This window comes from Setaria italica, chromosome III (genome assembly GCF_000263155.2).
Source record: "Setaria italica strain Yugu1 chromosome III, Setaria_italica_v2.0, whole genome shotgun sequence".
NCBI lineage: Eukaryota > Viridiplantae > Streptophyta > Magnoliopsida > Poales > Poaceae > Setaria > Setaria italica.
The window spans coordinates 11,808,616-11,833,632 of NC_028452.1; the positions used below are offsets into that span (position 1 = coordinate 11,808,616).

General features: G+C 46.9%; 3 protein-coding genes and 1 pseudogene across 3 annotated transcripts; 1 reads left to right on the top strand and 3 right to left on the bottom strand.

The window, feature by feature from the left end:
* Positions 1 to 646: 646 nt before the first annotated feature.
* LOC101757928 (probable polygalacturonase At1g80170) lies at positions 647 to 3,423 on the bottom strand. Its single transcript, XM_012844893.2, has 8 exons — positions 3,016 to 3,423; positions 2,792 to 2,923; positions 2,504 to 2,674; positions 2,335 to 2,361; positions 2,007 to 2,214; positions 1,504 to 1,585; positions 1,294 to 1,402; positions 647 to 1,210 (listed from the first exon to the last, which is right to left on the bottom strand). The coding sequence occupies exons 1-8, from the start codon at positions 3,175 to 3,177 to the stop codon at positions 863 to 865; spliced, it is 1,239 nt and encodes a 412-aa protein (XP_012700347.1). The 5' UTR covers positions 3,178 to 3,423; the 3' UTR covers positions 647 to 862.
* A 9,479-nt stretch (positions 3,424 to 12,902) lies between these two features.
* Positions 12,903 to 14,704, top strand: LOC105913955 (annotated as a pseudogene).
* A 1,684-nt stretch (positions 14,705 to 16,388) lies between these two features.
* On the bottom strand, positions 16,389 to 17,327 carry LOC105914125 (uncharacterized protein At1g15400). The gene has a single exon (XM_012844894.3). The coding sequence runs from the start codon at positions 16,958 to 16,960 to the stop codon at positions 16,661 to 16,663; it is 300 nt and encodes a 99-aa protein (XP_012700348.1). The 5' UTR covers positions 16,961 to 17,327; the 3' UTR covers positions 16,389 to 16,660.
* Positions 17,328 to 18,504: 1,177 nt separating this feature from the next.
* On the bottom strand, positions 18,505 to 23,874 carry LOC101759035 (lys-63-specific deubiquitinase BRCC36). The gene is made up of 10 exons (XM_004961294.3): positions 23,651 to 23,874; positions 23,404 to 23,529; positions 23,193 to 23,280; positions 22,529 to 22,614; positions 22,238 to 22,429; positions 20,542 to 20,735; positions 19,496 to 19,654; positions 19,336 to 19,416; positions 19,195 to 19,249; positions 18,505 to 19,125 (listed from the first exon to the last, which is right to left on the bottom strand). The coding sequence occupies exons 1-10, from the start codon at positions 23,759 to 23,761 to the stop codon at positions 18,925 to 18,927; spliced, it is 1,293 nt and encodes a 430-aa protein (XP_004961351.1). The 5' UTR covers positions 23,762 to 23,874; the 3' UTR covers positions 18,505 to 18,924.
* Positions 23,875 to 25,017: the final 1,143 nt, after the last annotated feature.

Below are 25,017 nucleotides of genomic sequence, written 5' to 3' on the forward strand. Positions count from 1 at the left end.
ACCTGCGAGAGGGCATCTGGCCATCTGACGCCTGCCAGGCTCTCATAGTGGCATCGACTGATTCACTGATCGACTGACGGGCCATAGGCCTATAGTTAACCAACCAGTTGCTGGGCCCCTCCAATTTGGGGGCCCTGTTCGACCGAACCGGTCGCACACCCTTGTGCTCGGCCTTGAGCTTGAGCCTCGCCGTGGGTGCGGCCAGCTCCGCCGCGCGGGCGAGCTTGACCCTATCGCCGATAGGGGCGGCCGACCCTTGACCACGAGGAGGCGAAGCCATACATGGGGAGAGGAGGAGGAGGAGGCGGCGTCCGTGGGGACGGACGGAAGAGGAACAGTGGCGGAGAGATGAATCGGCGCCGGGGCGAGCGGCGGCGTGAGGAGAGGCCAGCGGCGGGATGAGGAGGAGGAAGAAGAAGACGAGTCAAGTTACAGATTGGCCCTCGAAAAAAGATTTTATTCGCAAATTAGTCCTTGAAAGATTATAAGTCATCGGTTTTAGATGGATAGGGAAACCTTTAGATATGTCGTTGGAGAGGGTAACTTTGAAATACTTTATTTCTGAAATACTTTATTTTTCTCTCTTCTGTACCTAAAACTGATCAGTTTTAGGTCACCAGTTTTACATATATTGTTGGAGATGCTCTAAGGAATCAACAAGGTGAACTTTTTTTTTTGAAAAGGGAACAAGGTGAACTTTGATGCGTTCCCAAATAAACACACATGTACCAAATCTGCACCGTAAATGCGAGTTCGACGAAAACAATGATTCCCCTTTTTTTTTTCTGTGTTTCCCTCTCGACACCAATGGCGTGTACAATCGACAAGTTTTGGTATGACGACAGCTTTAAACCTGCAAAGATCAGGACTTGGCGAGGCAGGACGGCGGGACCACGGCGCCGGCGGTCTTCCCGGACGCCCGGTAGCAGGACGCGGTGGCGTGGCCGCCGCCCTCCAGCGTCAGGTTGACGTTCTTGAGCTCCAGGTCCTGGCACGGCACGGCGTCGCTGCACGCGATGCTGATCGCCTGCGCCGTCGCCGACGTGCCCCGGATGCCCGCGAACTCCACCTTGCGCACCTCCACCGCCCGCGTCTGGTTCGCGCATGGCGTGGGCTGGTCGCAGTAGTACTGGTCGATGATTATGGGGTTGGAGACGTTCTTCATCACGATGCTCTCGAACCGCAGGTCCCGCGCGAAGCCCATGCCGCCCTGAAAACACACACGAGAAGTACGCAGGTGTTGTTCTGAACCTGAGGAGATCGTTCCTGTCAGAGTGGAGGCATACGGCATACCTGCCAGCTCTTGATCCGTACGCCGTTGGTGGTGTTGGTGAGGAAGCAGGTGTCGACCTTCACGTTCTCGACCATGTCGGTGGTCCGGTTCTTGCCGAGGCTTCCGATGCTGGCATGCACACGTGCGGGTGGCATTGTTAATCCCAGAAGGGGAAGCAGAGATCGGATCATGGAAGAGGCTGGATCAGTACTAGAGCACAGTGCCGTCACCTGATACCATGGCCAGGCCCACATGAGATGTCTTTTACACGGACGTCAGAGCAATTGCCGACCATGGAGACGCAATCGTCACCTGGAAAGATATGATCTGTCAATAATGCTGCTTAATCATCCAAAAAACAATTTCTTCGGTTTGCATAATTGAGTACTAGTAGCAGCCACGAATAATAATTCTTTAAGGATTTGGAAATTTCTGTGATGCAAGGATCCAACGGAATATTATCAGCAGCTGCCAATTTGGACTTGGCTGTGTATATATCAGCATCAGTGTGCACGCTACTATTTTGACTAAACTCTGTCCGGTCAACTAGCCGCCGGCCTTGATTTTATCTGACGGAATAAAATTCTTTGAACTAAGCTGCACAACACATCCACGTCGTCACATGTTCACGATGCTTAGCGTGTCATCATGTGACAACGGAAGCTTTATAATCAGTAATCAGTGCATGCTAATCGGGTGAGTGAGTGCGTGCGTGGACGGATTTGCGACGGACCTGTGGAGATGAGGTTGTCCGTGATCTGGACGTGGGAGGAGGAGTTGAGGTGGACGCCGTCGGTGTTGGGGCTGTCCCCCGGCGCGATCACCCGGAGGAAGCTGGCCTTCACGTCGGAGCACCGCGTGAACGTCAGGTGGAACTGCTGCCCGTTCTGCAGCGTCACGCCCTGCACGCTCACGCCCCGGCACTCCTCGAAGTGCACCGTCTGCACGCCAAGGAGAGAACAACCAAAGCATCAGGCGCGATCTCGCGATCATCCCCTCGCCGCCGGCGACGAGCACGTCTGAACTCTGAGGAACGTAACGGGAGCAAGCAGAGCGTTCACCTTTGGACGAGGCCCCGAGTAGCAAGGCTGCAAGAGCAGGAGCACAGCAAAGACACGGGTTCAGAGAATTCAGGTGACTTCATCAGTGCAGTGCAGGCAGAAAGGGCAGAGGAGCCCAGACAGGTTAGGTGGTTGGTGGTTAAACCGGACCGGCCGATCAATTTATTACCGGGGTCTTCTTGCGCTTGCAGGTGCTCGCCCACCACTGCTGCCCGGAGCCGTCGATGGTGCCGCCGCCGCTGACGGACAGGCCGTCGACGCCGTATATGTAGAGCCACTTCATCGGGTCCCGCCCCGCCCACTCGTCCGGGCTCGCCGGCGCGACGATGGAGCCGGAAATCTAGCAGATAGAACCATAGAATGACAACACGCGCGTGAACGAAGAGAAAGAGTGCACTGCACGCGTTGTAGCCGGACAGTGTATACGGCCGGAAGCACAGGGCACGCACGCACGTACCAGCAGCTTGAGCTTCCTCTTGCAGGGCCCGTAGAGCTGCACCGGCCAGATCCGGTAGGCCTTGCCGACCGGCACGGCGAGCACGGCCTGCTCGCTGGAGTCGCACGCCGCGGCCCACGCGTCCAGGAATGCCTGGAAAGATTCCGAAGCTGAGCGGTCGATCCGATCGTGCCCAGAGGTTTCTTTGTGCCCTGCCCGGGTAGCTAAACAGAAAAGGCGCGTACCTGGGTGTCGTTGGCAATGCCATCGCCGACGGCGCCGAAGTCGTCGAGCGTGAGGAGGACGCGGGCCTCGGCGGCGCCGGCGCCGCACAGGAGGAGAATCGCCGCCGCCGCCGCCAGGGCCGCGAGCGCGAGCGCTGGTGGTGGTGGCAAGGACGCAGCCATCCTTGCTCCGACCAGTAAGTTAGCTGGGTGGCCGGCGGCTTGCTCGGCGCCGCGGTGGTGGCGGGCGCGCAGGCACCGAACAGCCTCGGGAGAGCCGCGAGGCCAGGCGGGGCCCGTGAGACTTGAGAGGACGGGAGAATGAAGCGGGTGCTAAACGAACAGGTGGTGGACTTGTAGCACCAGCGCTGTGGCAGCAGCAGTAGTAGTAGTACGACACCTAGCGAGGAGTAGCATGCATGTGCCGGCTTTGTAGCGCGGTGGTGGCCGGCCGGTCTGCCTTTTCCGTGAGGAAGCTGGTGAGTGATGCGTGACGGAAACGAGATTTCTGCATGTGGCAAGGGGGGAAATGGGAGTACCCATCTGCGGATTGGTTGATTGGGCAAAGCGTCCGTGATTGGTGATGGAAAAGATCTCTCGATTCATGCTGGTAGGCCAGTGTGGCAACCGGTAAATGGGATGACGGTGTGTCTGACTCTGAATATCTGATTAGATTACTCTAAGCTGGGATAGGAAAGGCTCTTTCCTTTATCTCTGCGCGGTTATTGGATGGTAACAGGGCATGAAGGCTGGAGGAGTTTATCCAAGGATCAGGGGGATTCAGTGGCAACGTTCTCAGCATGAGCCATGCAGGGGCGTTAGGACTTCCAAAGGATGAAATAACACTAGATTACACAGGCCAAACTGTAACTAGTCTTCGATTTGCAGTTGCAGCAGAGTAAAAAGTTGTATTTTTATTTATTGAAAGACCAAGTTGAGATGTGCCTTAGTCTATTGGTAATGAGTGATTGACTAGATGATTTGAGACTTTACCGGTTGAGTCCATATTTCATATGTGCATGATCATGCTAACGACTAACCGGATGTGCTGTGTTGTGTGCGTTGTGGTGTTTGTGTAAATCATATGTTGTGTGTTGTGTCTCTTGGCTTGTGATGTGCAGGTGTAGGATGCGACATGGCGGTCGACGACATGAGGTGAAGGTCAAACGAAATGTTAATGCCGATGCACTAGGGTTGTGAAGGGTGGACACGAGTAGGCTTGGACCGAGGGATTCGAGGAGTCCGGGTGGAGTCATGGGCGATCCACATAGTGCCCGGAAGAGCAAGAGTAAACGAACAGGATAGAGATGGCGTCAGTCGAGTCAAGCGGGAAGGAGGCGAGTCGAGTAGGCGGCCCAGGAGCTGGAAGCGAAAGACTTGGAGGCATCGAAGGCTTGGTGGAGGCTGGACACGCGTCGACATCAATGAGTCACGTTATGTGCGGCGTGTAAGAGGGTTTGACCTCAAAACCGGGGATGAGTCACACCTTGAGGGGTGTGCAAGAGGGTTTGACCGGTTTGGCCTCGAAATCGGGGGTGACTCACGCCTGCAGGTTGTGCAAGATAGTTTGACCGGTTTGGCTTCAGAACCGAGGGGTGAGTCCAGTGCGGCCGGACGGCGTCGAGTTAGAGGACGCGTGGCACCATCACAAAGCTAGCTTCGAGGTGAAGCGAAGTCGTGAAAGCGCCGGTCCGTTCGATGTACCAAAGAAAAGTTGGACGGTTTTACCCCTATATGGGGTATTTGAGTTGATACTTCATGTAAGGGCATTTTGATCATTTGCCAAATGTCTATATATATACGTGGAGAGGGTTGTTGGGCAGACACATCTCTAGAGCTCTTTAGTGGTGGACTTCTCATGTTGTGGTGAGAGTCTTTGGGAGGTGAAAGAGGGAGAGATAAAGGATCTTTAATTTGATCTTTTTGCCATTAATTTGATATTTTTGCCATTTTAGTTTTGATTGTGCTCACGAGTAGTTTGTAACCGAACGTGGTGGAGTAATACAAAGATCAATTTCGTGCCATCTTGTTCCATCCTTTTTGAATCTAAAATTTATCTTTTTCCCTATTTTCGAAGCTATTTTGGAGGATTTCTCGATCTCGAGTTTGGCTGCGTTTTTGGAAAGGATTCTTGGGAAACTTGGTGATAGAACATGTGCAAGAATATATAGTTTTGAATCTAAAATTTATCTTTTTCCCTATTTCCGAAGCTATTTTGAAGAATTTCTCGATCTCGAGTTTGGCTGCGTTTTTTGAAAGAATTCTTGGGAAACTTGGTGATAGAACATGTGCAAGAATATATATGATGATCCCCACGATCACCTCGGAGCAAGCAGCCGAGGCGGGTGTTGGCTCTCGGCCCAGCGATCAGCCACTAGGCTAGCCAGCAGCTACTCGGGCCAGGTGATCACGAGTAGCAACAGCTGCAGTGTCCCCTGCTCAAGCTCGGCATTTCTCTATCAGGTAAGCAGGTAAGCGACGACCACAACAGGTGAATTTATGTTGAGGGAAATGTCACTTTCATAGTACGTTACGTTGACTAATGACAAGGCCATCATTGCGAGTTGTTTACTCGTGTTTGTGTTTGGATCCTATAGCTAAAGTTTAGTCCGTGTCCCATCGAATATTCGGAGGCTAATTAGGAGGACTAAATATGAGTTAATTATAAAACTAATTACACAGATGGAGGCTAAATAGCGAGATGAATCCATTAAGCCTAATTAATCCATCATTAGCAATTGGTTACTGTAATAACACATTGTCAAATCATAGACTAATTAGGCTTAATAGATTCGTCTTGCCGTTTAACCTCCGTCTGTGCAATGGGTTTTGTAAATAGTCTATGTTTAATACTCCTAATTAGTATTTAAACATTCGATGTAATAGCGACTAAAGTTTAACCCGGCATCCAAACATCCCTTAGTTTATTATTTAAGCTTTGTTGTTTTGCTTGTCTCGGCTGCCTTGTTTTCTCAGCTTTAATTAGCTCTCAGTGAAATGATCTGTTTTGCCTGCTAGTAGTACAGTGTGCACTGTATGTTTGTTCTGGAGATGCATGCAGCGGCTTAGAACGATTAATTTCTTTTGATGTGTCACTCTCGATAGTAAACCATTTACTGAATATATCTTGTTCAGTAGTCTTGCTTGCTAATCTTGTTTAGTCATTAATTAATTCGATTAATTAATTCGAGCATGTTTAGTCGAGCAATGATCTAGTAGTGTTTTGGCTTGAATCTCTCGTGCAAGCTTTTCGAAGTTTTGGTTTAGCTTTACTTTAAGCGTATCTAATCGTTCCTAGAGTAAGCTTGTTACTAGTTGACTTGTGTCATCTCAGCAAGCAGACGCAAGATGTATTTATTTAGGGTGGCAATCGGGACATAGTAGCAATTGGGATATAGGTCTTATTCTTAGAGAGAATTTTTAAAGGATCCTATTCACAGTAGGCCGTCCCGGTCCTTCCTTTACTCCAACACCTGGTTCAGCACGCCACGTATGCGGCATGTCAGAACTCATAACCTGCACAAGGATGGGGGTGCACTAGAACTTGCGCCGTCCACCTGAGTCCAAATCCACATCGTCTTCTGGTCTTCTCCTTTTCATCTTTTTGTCCCAGGTAGCGTAGTTCCTCGAGCAATACCAGGATGACTTTAGGCAAGGCAAGAATTGCTACCATCAGACATGCCTGCCTTTTGCCTGTCGAATCAAGTACCTCGCGCTTTTCCCGTCCCTTGAAATGAAAAGCAGCCATTGGCCAAATCATCAATACCACTCATTTTTCAGTTTTGCCGAGTGATTTTTTTTCTTTTCTTATTACTATCAACCAGTTTTTGTCCTTATAACTGACTCTGAGGTTTGAGCCAAACCAAATCGAAATCGCGGCAATTTCTTATTTGCCACTGCAAATTTAACAATCACTTATTTGCCATTGATGTCTCAGAGACCTCAGAGACACATAGATCTCCTTGTATCGCTGAAAGTGGCATGCAAATAAAGGATTGGTGTAAATTATAATGCCAACAAAGGAGACGATCGAATTTCTCCAAATTCGGGTGACAAAAACATCGGCCGTAAAACATATTTATGTGGCACGCTACAGACTGCCAACTGCCAAGGTTTGAGTTTTGACTCATGGTTTTGACAAGCGTTTCCTTTTGGTACAAAGTTTCCTGTATGCATGGTGATGTGCAATCATATCCATGAAGTAAAAAAGCACGAAGCACATAGAGAGACCAACTTCCTCAGCAGGCACAAGCCGTCCTATAAAAGAGAACTTCCCCAGCAGCCACCAACTACCATGGTACATTGGTACTAGTACTACCTACTGTATCAATCTGTCTGCATTCTTGACAGGAATGAAAAATCTAATCCGCACTGAAATGAAAATTTTAACATGTTTTTCTTTTTAGCCTCCGAATTTGAAGTTGGAGATGCTGCTAGGTCTGAACTCGAATTTTTAGTTTTTCCATAGCAGGGAAACTAACGGGTGTTCCTTTATTCCGACTCGTCAGGGAGAGCAGCCCACCATGACGGTGGACGGCGATGATTGATGCCATGCGTAAGAAGAAGGAAAGAAGGCTGAAGACAATCTGTTCGTGATTCCAAATTCCAGAAACAGCCAAACAAGTTCCTGAAAATTGTCAATCACCAACCGTTGCTGAACAGCTTGAGTTCATATATACTCCCTACGTTCATTGACCCTCCCTACACAAGCACGATGAGGAAAATGGGAGAGGGCCCGACGGCATTAAGCCCATTTTATTTGGATACGGCATGTACGTATGCTCATTATCGCCGTGGCGACCAGCTTCCCCAGCTCCCACCAACTACCAGAGCACATTTTCTTTAGTACTGACGCCCGAAATGAATGTCTTTCTTTAGTACATTTTCCCCAGCTCCCACCAACTACTAGAGCATATTTTTTCAAAGCCACAATGCAGCGCCCTCAACCCCAACGTCGGGATTTTAATTGGGATCTCCTGGGACTGAACCAGCACAACCTAGCTTCCCTAGACTCGGCCTTCTACGAAGACGAAATCAAATATGCCATTCAAAACATGCCGAGTGATAAAGCGCCAGGGTTAGATGGATTCACGGGACTCTTCCTAAAATCATGTTGTGATAACATCAAGAACGATATGATGGCAGCGGTAAATACGTACTACGCCCTCCGCTGCAACAACCTCCAGCTAATCAACACGGCTAATATTATCCTTTTACCGAAAAAAGAGGGAGCAGATTGCATCCAGGATTTCAGGCCCATAAGCCTCATCCATTCTTTCATCAAAATCATCACTAAGGCATTTGCGCTTAGGTTGCAACCACACATGAACTCCATCGTCTCTAAATGCCAGAGTGCTTTCATCAAGAAACGCAGTATACATGACAACTTCATGACGATGCGTAACACAGTGAGGCGGTATCACAGAGGGAGAGTACCTGCCATCTTCATCAAGCTGGACATTGCAAAAGCCTTTGACTCCATTAGGTGGGACTATCTCCTCTCGCTTCTACAATGCCTAGGCTTCCCGACACGCTGGCGTGACTGGATTGCGGAGATTCTCTCCACTTCCTCCGCCCGCGTCCTTCTAAATGGGGTCTCAAACTAGCCTATCACACAGGGCAGGGGGCTACGTTAAGGTGATCCTTTGTCTCCACTACTCTTCATCATAGCGATTGATCCACTTCAAAGGATTTTGGAGCTGGCAACTAAGTTGGAACTCCTTACCAAACTACGTGGCCGGACACCATCATGTTGTATATCAATGTATGCTAACGATGCGGCGATTTTTATTGCACCGAAGGAGGAGGAACTGGATGCACTGGTCAATATCCTAGACGAATCTGGTGAAGTAACAGGGCTCAAAACAAACTTCCACAAATCAACGGTTGTCCCTATCCGCTGTGAGGGAGTACAACTCAATGAAGTTCTGCATAACCTACTTGCCAAGCGCACATTATTCCCTATCAAGTATCTAGGCCTTCCATTGTCCACAAAACGCCTAAGGATTGTTGACTTCCAATCTCTAGTGGACAAAGCTATTGGGAAACTTAACAGTGACTGTGGCAGGCAGACTCACGCTCGTCAGGTCGTGCTGACTTCTCAACCAGTGTTTCTATTGACGGCCTTGAAGGTGCCTAAAGAAATTAGGAAGAGCATTGATGATAAGAGAAAACAGTTCTTATGGGCGGGAACTGAACGCATCATGGGCGGTAAATGCAAAGTAAACTGGGTGCGATCGGCAAGGCCGAGGAGATAGGGCAGCTTAGGGGTCCTACACCTAGCAAAATTCGCTCGAGCGTTGCGTCTACGGTGGCTTTGGCATGGCTGGATGAACGAGGGTCCGCTCTCGGACCAACGGGATATTCCTTGCTCACAAGCAGACTACAAACTTTTTGCCGCGGCAACCATGATCACAATTAGGGATGGCAAGAAAGCATCCTTCTGGCGCAGCAGTTGGGCACAGGGATAGAGGTCGAGAGACATGGCCCCGAATTTGTTCAATATCTCCAGGACGAAGAATAGGACCCTGCACGATGCTATGACCGATGATGTTTGGATACTAGACTTAAACCTACTACACCGCAGCTTCTCTGTGACACATTTTGTAGAGTACCACCATCTATGGGTTGCATTCAATCGGATACAGCTATGCCCAGATCAGCCGGACACCATCGTATGGAAACTTACGGCGGATGGGCAGTATAATTCGCAATCGGCCTGCCAAGCTCAATTCTTAGGATCAACGACAACTAATTTCGACACCATCATTTGGAAAACATGGACGTCGCCGAAGTGTAAGTTTTTTAGCTGGCTAGCCGTACAGGATAGAATATGGACAGCGGATCGCCTGGAGAGACGTAGATGGCCTAATCGGCCGCAATGTGCACTATGTAACACAAGTCAAGAGACCGGCCTTCATCTTTTCATAGAGTGCTCTTTTACAAAGACAATATGGGCAGAGATGGGTGCATGGACATGATGCGCTTATATTGACCCAGGCCACTGGGATGGACATGAGTCTCTGCATAGTTGGTGGACGCTTACTTATGCTTTCGCTCTATCCAAGTAAAAGCTGCTTTGGCGTCCGCTCAGGTGGCCAACAAGAAAGGGCTGCGAAGCTTAATTATTCTCGTCCTATTCGTCCTATGGGAAATTTGGAATGAAAGGAACATCAAGATTTTTCAAAACAAGGAGCAGACAATACATTGGAAGGTAAATAAGATCAAAGATCAGACGGCTACATGGATTGCGGCAGGTGCTAAGCACCTAGAGTTCTTCATTAACACGGTGAGGGATCTGTAGTATCGAGTTTTTTTTAGCACTCTTTCATTTTCCCATTTTTGCTTTTTTCCCATTTTTGCTTTGAGATGTGCGTGCATAGTATGTATGGAATTTTTGTACTTCGCCCGTCGGGCATTCTTCTATTTTTTTAATATAGCAGTAGCTCTCCTGTTGGCTTGTTTAAAAGAAATATCTTCTTGATTCTTTCGGGGACAGCGCAGCAGGAACTGAATTGGGGGCATGCCTTTGTTCCCTAGGATGGAACGCATCAGCATTCAGCAGCCACCAAATGCCGTTCAGATGAGAATTTAGACACGTCGCATGTCTAGCCTTGTATTGTTTGTGTGTGTGTCTGTGTGTCAACAAGGCATGTGTGCCACAAAATGCTTTTATTTATCCCGTCAAGAAAGAATTTTGAGGATTCAAATTGTATCAAAAGATAAGTTCAAATTACCCCCTGATCTAGTCACCGAGTCTAAAAGACAACCCCGAACTCCAATACCAGGAACCTTGTACCATACCCCCACTGGCATTCAAAAGTGGTTTTCACGGTTGTTTTAGCTTATGTGGCAGTAGACTTCACACACTAGATAATCTTTCTCTGCCATCTCAGCAAGAGGCCACCGTCCACAATCCACCTATCTCTTCTCCCATCCTTCCCTCTCTCCCCGCTCCAGCCGCAGCCCCCTTATGTTGCTGACGCTGTTCCCGTGTACCCTGCCTTGTTGTGCGCGTGCACCTCCGTGGATCGAATGGAGAAGCTTGGATTGGGGAACATGTGGCCACTGCCAGCCTACTTGATTTTTCCCAACTGCTTCTGCGGAATCGGCCTGTCTGCCCGTCCGCTGTCGCGGAGGTGGTTGTTCCCTTCAAGATGCGTCGGCGATTCGTCGCCTCAGTTTGCAGTTCGTCGGAGCTCCTCGCTGATTCCGTTGTCCACGATGTTGCTCGTCCTCTAGGCCTCGGCCATGTCTGTCCACTACGCCGGCGTATCTACGCTTGCCACGCGCACGCTCGTCCGCTCGGCCCGTGCGGCTCATCGTTGTCCGCTAGCTGCCATGTTGCTTTCACTCGAGACCTCGAGTCTGTTAAACCGAGCGGTAGCTAAGGAGAGACTGAGAGAGCAAACGCTAGAAAAAGTGGCTGACATGGAGAAAGACTTGGAGGAAAAATAGTAAAACCAGTGAAACGCGGGGTAGAAACCAGTTTAGGGGCTAGTTTGATAGCCCACTTCCCCGGCGGGTTCCCGACCTTTTTCCCGTGGAAGCCCACACGAAAACTTTCCACGCGTAATCCTTCCAACCCATTTGGAAGCCTGCTGCGGTGAGTTCTCCGGCCCGAGCGAGTCCAACTATCCGTGCAGAAACGCACCTAACCTACTGAGACATGGCATTTTTCCCCGTCACACCCCCAACTCGACTCCCCTATCACTCAACAAATCGTCGTCACCGCAGTCGCCGCACGTGGCTGTGCTGCTCTCTCCTCCGCCATCGTGCGCCCCTTGCTGCAATCTCCTCCACCGCCTCCGCATCAGGTAAGTCCTCCTCTGCCAGCCTCTCCCTACCAATTCCCCCTACCTGTTGTGCATTCAATCCACGTCCAATTCCGTGTAGCGCAGTGAAGATCGTGGGTAATTGCTGCTTAGGGGGTTCTATGGATGCTTCCGCTCAGGGGTGGGGTGCGATTCTCAGCTCGTGCTCCCCGGGCGCCGATTGGGGTTTAGGGTTTTGCGCCCATTGAGATGACCTGCATTTCTATTCCGAGAGCGGTGGCTTCTCAGAATCTCGGAGCCCATGGGCTGCTGCTACTCTCGCGGGGTTCTGTGGAACTGGGGCATCAGGGTCGCAACTTGTGAAATTTGGGTTCAATTTTGCGAAATGTTGGGAAAAAAGGTAGCTTCTGAAATTGCTGTGCAAAAGCTGAGTAGGTGACAGGGTATGTTGTGCTTTAGCTAAATTTCTGCAGCACATATTAGATCTTAGCAAATGATGTTTTCACCTAGTTGTGAAGTGTTTTGTGCATCTTTACAAATTTCAATCCCCGCAATGTTCTTCTGCATTAGGATTAGTACCAGTAACATTTAACTATTAAGTTCAGAGTATTGCAGGTTAATTCCGCTGAACATTTTTGCTAGGTTTAGCCTGGTTTCTCCACAAAATAGTTTTATCTCAGAAGTTTAGGACAACAGAAAAAGCGATTTGAATCCTAGCATCAAATTTATCAATTGCTGGAAAATAGAAAACATGCTCTTCCAAGTATGTTGGCACTTCACAATGATAAATCATACGAGGACCTATTTTCTATGAGGACCTACGATGATGTGTTTGTTTTCCTATCATTGGACGTGTTCTTTTCTAAAAAAAATATGGTCAAAATAATATCGTCGCTTTCAATTTGTATCTTTCAAATTTCTATGGATGGATAGAACTATATGATTGTGGATGGTACTGTGATTGGTGCATATTTCAATTAGAATAGAAACAGGAAAGGACACAAGCAAAAGACTGCCTTGAACCTGATATCTGCAGCGTGCATTCATTTCCTATTTTTTATTATTAAGTATATGATAAATGCTTAGATCATTGTGCTAATTAAGAATATGATTTATATATACATACACTAGATAATGGGATCTTGGGAGGAGCAAGTTAGGTAGTTCTTGTTGGAGGAGGAGGAAGAGGATGATGAGCTATTTTTTGTACTTATTTCTGCCATAATTCCGTACCTACAAGAAGAGAAAATGCCTGTGCAGACATCTTCTCTTCCTGGTGCTAAAAAGGTTAAGGAAATCCTTGAAGGGCACCCGAGTTGGTGTAAAGTTGAGTTCCGAATGGAGCCTGAAATATTTAAAGCCACAACGGACTTTCTTAGAAGAGAGAATTTGCTCCGTGACACACGAGGTGTTGCTGTTGAGGAGCAGGTTGGGATGTTCATGTTTATGCTCTCACACAATGCTAGCAACCAAAGGCTACAGAAAGCTTTTCAACATAGCGGCGAGATGATCCATCGGAAAATAACAGAAGTTTTTAAAATAATTCCTGCCTTGACTCATCGATTTGTGACACTTCCAAATTTATTCCAAACTCATATAAAAATCGTGACAGATCCTCATTTTATGCCCTTCTTTCATGTCTGCATAATCCTTTCCTCAATCTTTTCTTTCCTTGCGTGCCAAGTCCTTAATTTCTTTCCTTCTGTGCAGAATTGCATTGGTGCAATCGATGGCACTCATATACCAATCACCATCGCAGAAGACAAGGCCCCTCCCTACAGAAATAGGAAAGGAACTCTATCACATAATGTTAAGTTAGCCATTTGGACTCTATATAAAATATGCTAAGAAGTAGCTAAGTTATTATTATTAACTAATTATCCTTTTTTATTACATTCAATAGAATCACTCAAGAGTAGCAAAGTTTTGCAAAAAGCCATTTCCCCTCTTTTACCAATTGGAATCACTATATGATGGTGAAGTTCCCTCACTTGCATATCTTAATTTGTTACTTTCAGCAACAAACAATTAATTGGTTCTTTGAAACTCATCTAATTTAAGTTCCAATTGTATCTATGAACATGAAATGTTGCTATAGGAAACCTAAACTTTGTGTCATCTGCACCTGCACCTTTTGCTCCTACTCCTGCACCAACTCCTACTCTCCCTCCTCCAGCTCCTATTGAAAGAAGTAATTCTGAACAAAACCTTCATGGTGATCTCAGTCTCTATGGTACAAATCCTTTTGCCTCCAGTTTTGATGTCCAAGAGACCTCGAGTGCACGTAATGGTTACAATGAAGCTCAATCTGCCTCATCAAATCAAGATTCAAGGCAGGGAGAAGGTGGAAAAAAGTGTAAGCAAAATCACATTGGATTTGCTCTTGAGAGATATGTGGAGTAAAAAAGAGCCAAACCAGCAAAACTTTGGAAGCTCTTGAAGAAAAGGCGTGAGGAAGAATTTTCAGTCGAGAAGTGTGTTGATCAAGTGGATGCTATGGTTGAATTAATCGATAAGGAGAAGTCGTATGCTTTGGATCTTTTTGAATCTAAGACACTCAGGAAGACATTCATTACAACCAAGAATCCTAATGTTCGATTACTGTGGCTAAAGCGAATAATCAGGTATATCTCTTTGAATATGCTCAATGTATGGTTTATGCAAAACTTACTTGTCTGATCATGTCTAACCATGTAAAATTTTGCTTTGTGTGAACCTTCTGCTGCTGACATGGCTAAATTATTTCACTTTTTTTTGGTTAATTGCAGAGCCCTTATGGGAAGCACTACATGATCCGACAGTTAGTTGCCAAGATCCCAAAGGTACTTGTCTATGTGCTTTTGTACCACTGCGTAGCTGGTGATCTTCAGCATTGTCTATGTGCTTTTTCTGGGAAAACAGTATTGCTATATGAGTTGCCCATTGATGTGGCATAGACTGAATAAATAAGTATTAAACAGTTTCTAAGAAGTCATGTCCTTTTTGTATGGTCTCTAGTGTTAATAATGATTGTTACTGTAACCCCAATAAGAAATAAAGGAATGGATGCCCCTGCCTGACCAGGAAGCAAGCCAATGTAGTCTCTCGGTGGAGAAGATGTCATCATAATGGCTTCTGGAAGTCAGAGATAAGTTTAGAATAAGAAAATTTATGTTTCGAATTCTAAGGGGTGCTACAGATTGATACAATATAAGTTGATGCAATTTTCTACATATTGCTTTAACTAGGTTATTTATTATTTTTTTCTTAACAGGATCTGCCAAGTGCCACCACCAGATCAACAAGCCATGATCGAAGTCATAATAGTTATCTATGGGGTCCTTTGTTTTTGTTTCATCTTTCATGGCTTGTCACTGTTCCATGAACTTGATCTAATGGCAGACTTCAAGGATCACAAGATTAGGCAAACAGGCTTGTGAACAATAGTTAAAGTCATAGTATGTTCTAGTTCAGATGTACTCATTTCTCATTTTATTTTTTATTATCTATATCTGAATGTGTGGATGGAGATGACCAGACCGTACGAATGCCATAGATTAGCTTCGTTTTATAAGATGGTAGTTGATATAACTTCTGCACGAGTTGGACTCTCGGACTGTATTTTCTTATTGAAATTCTTGTGAGTGTATGAATTTGAGGACTATATTTGGAATATTGGTGTAAATTTTATAGCCTTTAATCTCATATTGTTGATGCAAATTATGCAACGATTTCTCGTGCAACTGATTTGCCTTATCTTTCTTACGCCACTTTCATTTTTGTTATTCTTTTGATTTCCATCCTATTTTTTTGTTTTTTTATTCCCAAAGCCTTTTGTTCGTTATTTTATCAATTTGCACGTGCCTTTCCTTCTCTAGTATTTTACCTTCCAAACAGTAGAGGAGGAATTATCGCAAATGGGGATATCTCCCATGGAGGGGGAGGGGGAGGGGATTCGATTGTACAGAAAAATACTTGTGGAGGATTTTGCCCCCAAAGTTAATATGCCTATGCTGCTAAATTAGCCCTAAAAAGGCTAGGGGGCTCATTTGGCAGGTATTGAGAGTTGAGGGGTGCAACATTCGTGGTATTGCAGTTCGGGGATGTCTGTCTGCATCCTGGATAGAAATTAGAAAATGAGAAATCATGTCTGAAATGAAAAATTCAAGCCGGTGAAGTGATTTCAAGAATTGTCAGTTTTGCCAGGGTTGCTGCAATGACAAATTGAGAATTATCAGTTTCCTATCTTTTTCGCCCGGCAAGTTTGAACATGGTGCTATGCCTGAACTCGATGTGACGGAGTGCAGATAGGAAAGGGCTGAACGGATTCTCAGCTGAAGTCCATCTTTCAACTCGTCAAAGAAAGAAGGCCAGCGTGATCGCCAGAGCCGTGCGGCAGAAGATTGTCGAAGGCGATGATTGATCCCATGCGTAGCAAGAAAAGGAAGAAGCCTGAAGAAACATGGTTCATGATTCTAAATTCGAGAAACGGCCAAACAAGTTTCCGAAAATTGCCTTCCATCACCAGTTGGCGAACAGCTTGGGTGACTTCTTGTTGCAGCATACTACGTTTATACAAAAAGTAAAGCCACTGGACAGGTAGGAAAAAAATTTCCCAACTTTCCAGTAGAAATTGAACTGTTTCGCGTAAACTTTTGCATTCCAGACCTAGAGTTCGTTCATGGAAGGAAGGACAGGAAGCACAGTGCATAATCAAATTCATGAGACCTCTGGCAGTACACCTTCTACTCTACACAAGCAGCACGATTGTAGTAATTCTTTCTGCTAAGTATGGCAATAACCTGGACATGAGACAAGACAAACTCACAAGAGGAGGGGGAAACTAACAGAAGCTGCCGATTCTGAGAGAGCTCCAAACTACCGGTAGACGCCGGCACAGTACAAGATCATGATCAGTGGCGCCTTCCCTTGGGTTTCGCCTTGCCGCCGCCGCTGCCGCCGAAGAGCCTGCAAAAGCCGCACACGCCGACACGCGGCGACGGCGGGTCGAGCGCGGGCGGCACGCGCCCCGTGGTCCTGTACCCGCCGTGCCCGTGCGCGTGTCCCGCCGACCGGCTGCGCTCCACCGCCGCCCGCGGCTCGGCGTCGTCGCCCGCCGGCTTGATCTCGCCCGAGAAGTTCTTGTCGTCCCACACCAGCCCCGACGAGCCCGACCGCCGGAACGTCTCGCTCGACCGCTGCAGCCCCGCCATGCGCGGAAGACGAAGAGCGTCAACCGCCGCCGGTCGCCGGAGAGGAGCTCCCCGCGCGTGATACCGCGTCTGTGGCTGCCGAGGCTAGCTAGGCGACGCGAGCCGGCGTTGGACTTTGGCGAGGCGTGTAGTTATACGGCGGCCAAGCAATCAAATCAACCAGAGGGAACGTACGCACGCACGACGTAGAACGAAGAAGAAGCCGTCGTCGCCGGGGGCGGTTGCGAGCGAATGCGATCAAAAATCTTTATGATGAGAGCGGAGGGAGGGAACCGAAAGCGACGTGGCCGTTTGACCCGAGGAATTAAAATGGCCGTGGTTTCTCGCGATAATGCTACTCTGATCGCTCGCTGACCGGCGGATCCATCCAACCCACCTGCTCCCTCCGTTTCCCTTGTGCGTCCGTTGAGGTTCGCGGGGGAGGCAAAGCGCAAGCGGCGACGCGTTCAAGGAAGCAGAGGATGCCATCCGTGCCCCGCGCGGCGGCCGTTGGATGGGATGCGCGCGGCCGCGGCTGCCTGGGCCTGACGGCTTCTTTCTTGCTGGCTCGTCAGCTCGTGTGGGTGTTTCACCAACCGGGCAAGCAAGGCAGCAGCAGCCAGCAGCCAGCCGGGGGGCGGTGGCACGCGTACGATACGACCGGAGCTGGTGGTCCAAGGAGGTGGACCAGCTCCATGGGAAGGAGTACTCCGGTCAGGCATGGATATAAACAAAAAAGTTTGGGCTTTGGTCACGGTCAGACTGACCATTTGGTGTACTCCGGACTCCGGTTACCTACTCCTGACACTTAAACTCGCGAGTCACTCATGGGGAGATCAAAACCGTACCGCCCATAATACGATGGCGAAGAAATGGCATGAGGCGTACGTCATGATCGAGCTAGAAGTGTGTAACTGCGTGAATGCTGAACAAGTGAACAGTCGCGCCTGGAGTCGGGACAACCACCTACTGGACCTCACCAACGCCTGGTCCCGTGGCGTACTGGCGTCCCTGGTCCCGGGGTTGGTTCGGCGAGGTCCCCGGGCCTTTCGTTCGTAACTTCGACGCAACCCATCCTATATGATCCACGGGCAAAAACGGTTTCTCAGGTCGATCACGATCATATGGGATTGCACAAGTGCCCTGTTGTCCCACACCACGTCTCTCTCAAGACCACCAACTTGACTGCTAGTCCGAGTCCAAACTCTGAAGTCTGAACTGGTGCTTTGGTAGCATCTCCCCTTTGTGACCCGTCACCTCCCTTCAGAGAAGTCCCAAACGCGCCTATACGACATGTCACGCCCTGTCTGAGTCCGATCACAACTTGCGGCGGCGACAAAGCGTCACCCGCTGTGCTCGCCGTGGACGCTAAAAAGTAGTAAGGAGGCTTGTGAATTGTGATCCAGACGTCTCACGACATTCCACAGTTCCGGTACGTTAGGTCACTGCCTGATGCCATACAGATAAGAAGTTCACGACAGCATGCTCCATGTCCTTGCATCGAACAATTTGTGCACACAAGTTCTTTCCAGTCGACGTCTTGCCTTTGATAAAAAGCTTTGGCGTCACAGAAGCAAGGTGTGAATGACTGGAGCTGGAGCATTTGAACAAAATGGATTGCTACAAGGTTCCTTTTTCAGAATTACATAGCAAAGACGCCCTTATCTTTGCCTGCCCCAGAAACATCGCGTCTTAGCAACAGCACTTCAGGTAGAGAATCTACAGTATACAGACTACAAGCTCAGGCCAGCCATGAAAAGGATTTGAAACCACGCAGCTTTGGCAGAAGGATTAGGAACCCCAGCACCACAAAGCAAAGCCAGACTGTTGGCAGCTTCCACAGCAGCACAGCTCTGAAAGGAGATGGGTATGTACAGTTCCATTGTCTATCCCTTCCTCCATCTTAATGTCTGGCGTTTCACGAAGCATTCAGTAAAGCCACAACAGGCAATATTCATCACCACAACAGGGCGAGAAGATTGGCATCAGCAAGCCCTCCTCCGGCTGCCACCGCTAGGGCTTCTAGGGCTCCTCGGGCTCCCTTGGTTGGAGAAAGGATGCCTGTTCTGGGCCATTGGTGAACTGCTGCCGACAGACCCATGATTCATAAAGCGACGGGGAGAAACATTTCTCATGCCTAGGGTCTCTGCCTCAAGTTGTTTAGCCTCCTCTTGTAACATAGATAGCTGTTCACATGCGAAAGTCAATGTTAGTCGCTTACAACATTGTCACAAGATACAAGCTAGCCTACTCACCCGAAGTTCATTTTCCTTCACGCGATCCTGAAGTACAGTTATAGCTGGACTCAAACTAATGAACAAAACGTGAACCAGGTAAGTTGACATACATTATGGAGTATATTTGGCTAGAATGAGACAAGGAGGCTGTGTTCTCACCAATATTCCATTAGTTTACAGAGAGAAGAGTTGTATGTAGATGTATGGTGAATAGATGTAAGGGGATGAATTTTCCCATCACTGCAAACAGCGTATAACATTAAGCACTGCAGAAAGCATAAGATTTGGTGTAATATTGTCATGAAGGAACTTGAGTTACCAAATATTTTGTTGCATAGCTTGATTATATGCTGTTTGCTCCTCTTCGAAAAGGACTCGTTGCATATCACAGTAAGAGGTCATTGTGGTGTCCAGCTTGAGCAGGTGCCTTGTCGGGAGCACAATAAGTGGCACCTCCTTCCTTACATACTCTGCACCGCTGTTGGCAAAAAAACTGTGTATTAGAAACTAGATGGGTGTATTAAACTGCACTGCCTTTGGTAAATCCATCCATGAATCTTTATCATACACGAAAACCTTAAGACATTTCATCTTGGACTTTTCATACACACTAAACTTGCATACTCTTGATCTCATGTCATATGTTGGCGGTAAGAAATGACATGATCACATGACATTACAACAACAATGTACAGGGAAGAACAAATAGAACAATACTAGGGCACATCCTGTTATTGATATTTTACATATTAACTGGGTTAGTGTGAAAATAGCATCATGGAGTTAATAAGATTACTTCCATGGAAAACACAGCCACTACACAATTATTTTCTATAGAGAGGGAAATTGTGTCAGTAACCATAGTACCATACGCGAAAGAAGATCCTTTCTTTTCTTTTTTGAAAACCAAATGCAAGAGATTCATTGATTCAGAAAACATGAACCCCTAAAAGGAAAACTGGGTATATTTATATTGAGAAGAAGAAAGGCCCCTGAATTGGAGCCTAAGAAAGGGGTAAATCCTGGGTAGGGTATTAGAATTATATGTTTAATTAATGAAACACAAATGGTCAGCCATGCTTGAGCTGAAGAGACTAGAAGTCTAGATGGGGGCATTCTGGCATATATAACAACCTATGAGTTGACTATGTTATCTTCCATTCCAAATAAACAATTTGAACAGTGCAGAGGGTCCTTCAAAAGTCTCAACAAATAAAGTAGGGTGAAATCTACACTACAGATTGGTACAGCATAAAAAAGTAATCTCGAGAGTGTAAGCTAATACACAACTGTTCAAGATTTCTAATCACTATTAGTGTAGCTGTTCAAGAAACAAAATGGTCTCATAACACATTATTTGGATACCTTATGTCCATATTTGACCGGTGCAAAGCTTCCTGGATGCTTGGGGTCATATCCGAATCATATGGATCCATAGACACTTCTTGTGTGTTATCAGGATTGTACGGAATGACAGCATTTTCTCTGGGCTGATGCTTTGCTGAATGATTTGTGTCAGGATGGGAGTAGAAATCCATATCTGGAGATCTTCCCCAGGCCTATTATAAACAGAAAGATGCTCAGTTAGTTTGCCGATGTACTGTAAGTAAAGTAGGCACATACAAAACTGCATCAATTAACGTCCCTACTGGCTTATACATGAGAACAAACATCATGCATCATTTGAAACGCGTCGATTAAAAATGTTCAACCCCAATGAGCCATTCAATGGGTCAACAAAGATTTAAAAACATAGACCATATATGAGGGTTTCAATTATTATACAGAAACAAGCTTGCTCCACACTTTTCACAGCACAAGGTATTCCATATTCTCACTAGATGATACTTACAAATTAACCTAAGGAACATGAGAAACTGACAGAAGAGGCAATAAAATACCCCAGTTGATTGGGATCAGTGGACAGGCTTGCCCAAAAAAAACTATATTGCAATTGTAACAGGTAGGTGCTACACAGACAAATAATTCACCATATAATCGTGTAGATACCCTACAAATCTACAGGTGGAACGTGAAAGCAGTAAATCATATTTAGAAGATATATGACCGTTGGAAGTATTGAAGTCAGCTTTTCAACTGCAACCCAACAATCCACATCTAAGGTACCTACAGAATATGAACTTTTTTCGAATAGGTAAGATGTGGAATGCTACATATTCGATGTAGCATGGTTATCATTTATCGAGAGACAAAAGAATATGAAATCTGAGTGCTTATCTCTTTCCATTGCAAACCCGTCCATTAAGAAGACGTGGCATTTTAAGTACCTTCAGCGAATCAGAAACTAAAACCTCATAGTTGTAGCCAAACTAAAGACACAATCTAGAATGACCGTCAAAGGCACCAGTTATTAGCAATATACTTCGCTAAATGAAGCAACAAAAAGATTAACCACGGAGGGCATTAACCGCGGAGGGCATTAATTACTCCATCATGTGATGATGACATCTAAACATGCAATTGAAGGCAGAGTACTAAATTTGAACGGATATAAGAACAATTCAATAGTTGAAACATTTTAAGCCTACAATTAGAACTTTCTTAATCAACATGAATATTTCTTGAGTGGTGGCGCCACCCAAGCCCCATATAATGCTTCTTAATAAATTAATCTAACTGAGCCAGCAGACTGAACGGTTCAAGTATAATGCCATCTGCCCAGAGCTTCTGAACGCAAACATGAGGACAACAATCTCACTTAACGGATTAATGTGGGTCAATGTTTAAAGCTGGAACCAACTTCCAGATATAGAAAATACTATAAACAATGGAAAATTAAACATAATGCTCACGATAAACATCGTATATCCAATTCCACAACCAGGTATATATTAATTAACTGCTATGACACACTGTACACTTTTTATTTTAAACATTCTCCTTCTAGTAGGCAAGTATGCAGGGTTGCTTGAATCATGCATAGAATATAGATGTACTTTAAGTCATAAAATTCTGTATTGATGCAAACATCAGCAAAGAAATGTAGCAAATATAAGGGCATCGAGCTAATTCTGTAAATACACACGGTATCGAACTAAACCTTGCTATTCTTTGAAGCTCTGGAATCCCCTGTGTCCTGTTCGATGCCTTCGAATGCAGAATGTGGGGTAAATGCATTCTCTGATGAACTCCAGGATGAATCAAGGTCGATGACTGGAGCTATAGCAAGAGGAAGGGCAGCACGCTGTTGTCCACCCTGTGACTGAAAGGCAATCACTTGGATTTTTCCAACCTGCAGGTATTATCAAAATCCAATTCAGCAAGACTAATGTATGCACATTCAAAAAGGACGTAAACATGCCTTTTAGATCAAGTTTATAAGCATTTGTACCTTTTGAGCATCTTCGCTAAAACAAGAAAATATCAGCCCCACAAAGCCTGTATCCAGCAACTGAAACATTGCTTGGGTACGAACATCTGGAACATAAGTCTCATGGGGATTATATAAAATAAAGTTTTAATGTATTCAAACTGGGCAAGATTGCACAAGAGAATGAAGAGGAAGCCATAAAAGAACATGCACTAGCAAATTCTCAAGACCCCCATAGCCAGTAGCCACCATAAAGAGGTCAAAGAAATTGACCCTCTGCCTTTGAAATGAAGGCATTGTGAGTCACTGTCATCATGAAGCTCTGGAGCAAAGCTACATATCTAAATTTAGCATATTCCTAAACTCAAGCAATCAAAAGCATAGCTACTTAGTACCAATGGCCTCTAGCATACTTGACATCCATTATCAGAAATTGCAAATGGATCAGCTGGTACGTAGTAAGGGTTTGGATCACTCAAAATAGCATAATCACAATAACAACATCGAGAGTAAATTCCTAAAGCATGCATGCAAAGCTACACACATCATTTGACAGCATCACAGCTAATTTATGAGACAAATAAATACCAACATCAAGTCGCCAGGAGCACTTGAGCTCATTGAAGTGCAAGTGCAACCCTAGGCACAAAATGATTCGCCACTAGAGGAAATGCGAAACACTTACCTACATGAGACGGCAGCACAGTGATGTGAGGGTGCGAGTGGTACCATCCGATCACCCTTGTAGTTTTCTTAATGGTGGCCGTCATTCTGTGGGAACAGGAGTTAAGTCCAACCCCCCAAAAGACCAACACTCCACAATCCACACCACATCAGGGAACAAGCTAAAATCTCAAAGGAAAAAAAAAACAGAATGGAAGCGAAAAAAAGGATATCTCGGCTTGCGCCGACGCGGCGGCGAGCAGCTCGGGGTTGACCTCGACGCGGTCCTTCTTCCGCTCGCACCTCATCTGCGGCGACGCCCCCCATATGACGGCGGTCGCGCCGCCCTTGCTCGAAGGCTACAGGTAGGCAAGCAAAAGGAACCACGATCCCGTTAGAGGAGAAAACCAAACGATCCAAGCATTCGTGAGAGAGGGAGGGGGAGAACTGAAATGGGTTAGGTTGGGGGGTGCGACGGACCTCGATGTCGCCGAGGAGGAGGCCCATGACCTCCTCGGTCTCGGTGGTGAGGGCATGGGAGAGGCACGTGAGCCACACCTCCTCGCCGATCTTCACCGAGGTCAGCGACATCTCCGCCGCCGCCGACCGCGGTCGCCGCCGATCGACTGGGGTTTGGGGGCGGCGGTGGACTGGTGGGTGCGGCCGTGCGGGGCTCTTCTGAGCTCGAACCTTTTTCTGTGGGGAACGGCTGCGTCGCGTCGTCGCTGGCGTGGCGTGTGCGGCGTGTTTCGCTGCGGGGTTGGGCCCAGGACACGCTGTCCGGTGTGGTGGGGTCACGGATCCAGCCAGTGCGGCTGAGCCGGGCCCCAGAAATAATCTGATCGAGTTGGGCCGGCCCATCTGAGGTCGCACTGGCTCTGTGCAAACGTTTACTGGGCCTCTGAGAATGGCCCACTCTGAGATTTAGCATGCCTCATTGGTACATGCACGAAGAAACCTCAAGGAACTCATAGGAAAGTCTCTGTTACTTCCATCCTCTTTGCTACAGAAGAGATAGGGTGAAAAGGAAGGTCCACCGGTTCCAGATCTTCCCGCCGGCGAGCTTCTCGATCCCTTCACCTCTGCAAGTCTCTTTGGCTTCGGGTGGTTGAAGGGACTGGAGATCTTGACTGGACGGTGTATATATAGACGGTGTATATATAGGTTCTAGGATAGCTATTAGTCTACAATAAATCTCCCTATGGTCGGCTCCAACGGGGATTTCCTGTTCCTTATCGCCGGTTCGGATGTCGTCGTCATCTTTCGGCCTTGGTGTGGTGTCGGCGGTAAGGTCTTTTGCTTCCTCATGAGCTTCTCAGTTGTTATTTCTGTTGTTGGTGGTATGATTTTGGTGGTGGCTGTTGTGTTCGTGGTGCTCGACGATGGTGTTTTATGTGTGGGATTAAGCATAGACGATATTTTCTTTGAGATTTCCTTCTGCGTCGATATTAGAATCCTCCGTGAACTTCTCCGCGCCATCGAGGACCATGATAACAACACCAGTGCTTATCTCATAATCCACGGCTTGGCTACTGGAGTCTGGAGGAATGTGTTCCCAGTAGTTTTATGTAGTTGTTCAGATCTTTTGTCCCTCCAGGACATTTTTGATCATGGTGGTGATGTCTCCGAAAATGGATCTGTGAGGTTTTCCTTTACCTGCTCGAGAAATTGGGTTAGGTTACTTTGTTGCTGGTTGTTGTGGGGTCATCGGCGTTGCTTGTGGCGTCGGATTCCATAATCTTGACGAAGTTTTGCCTAAGCATTCAACGATTCAGGTGCACATGCCTAAGCATTCAACGATTCATGTGCACATCTTTTGTGCCGGCTCATGTAGCATTAAAATTGAA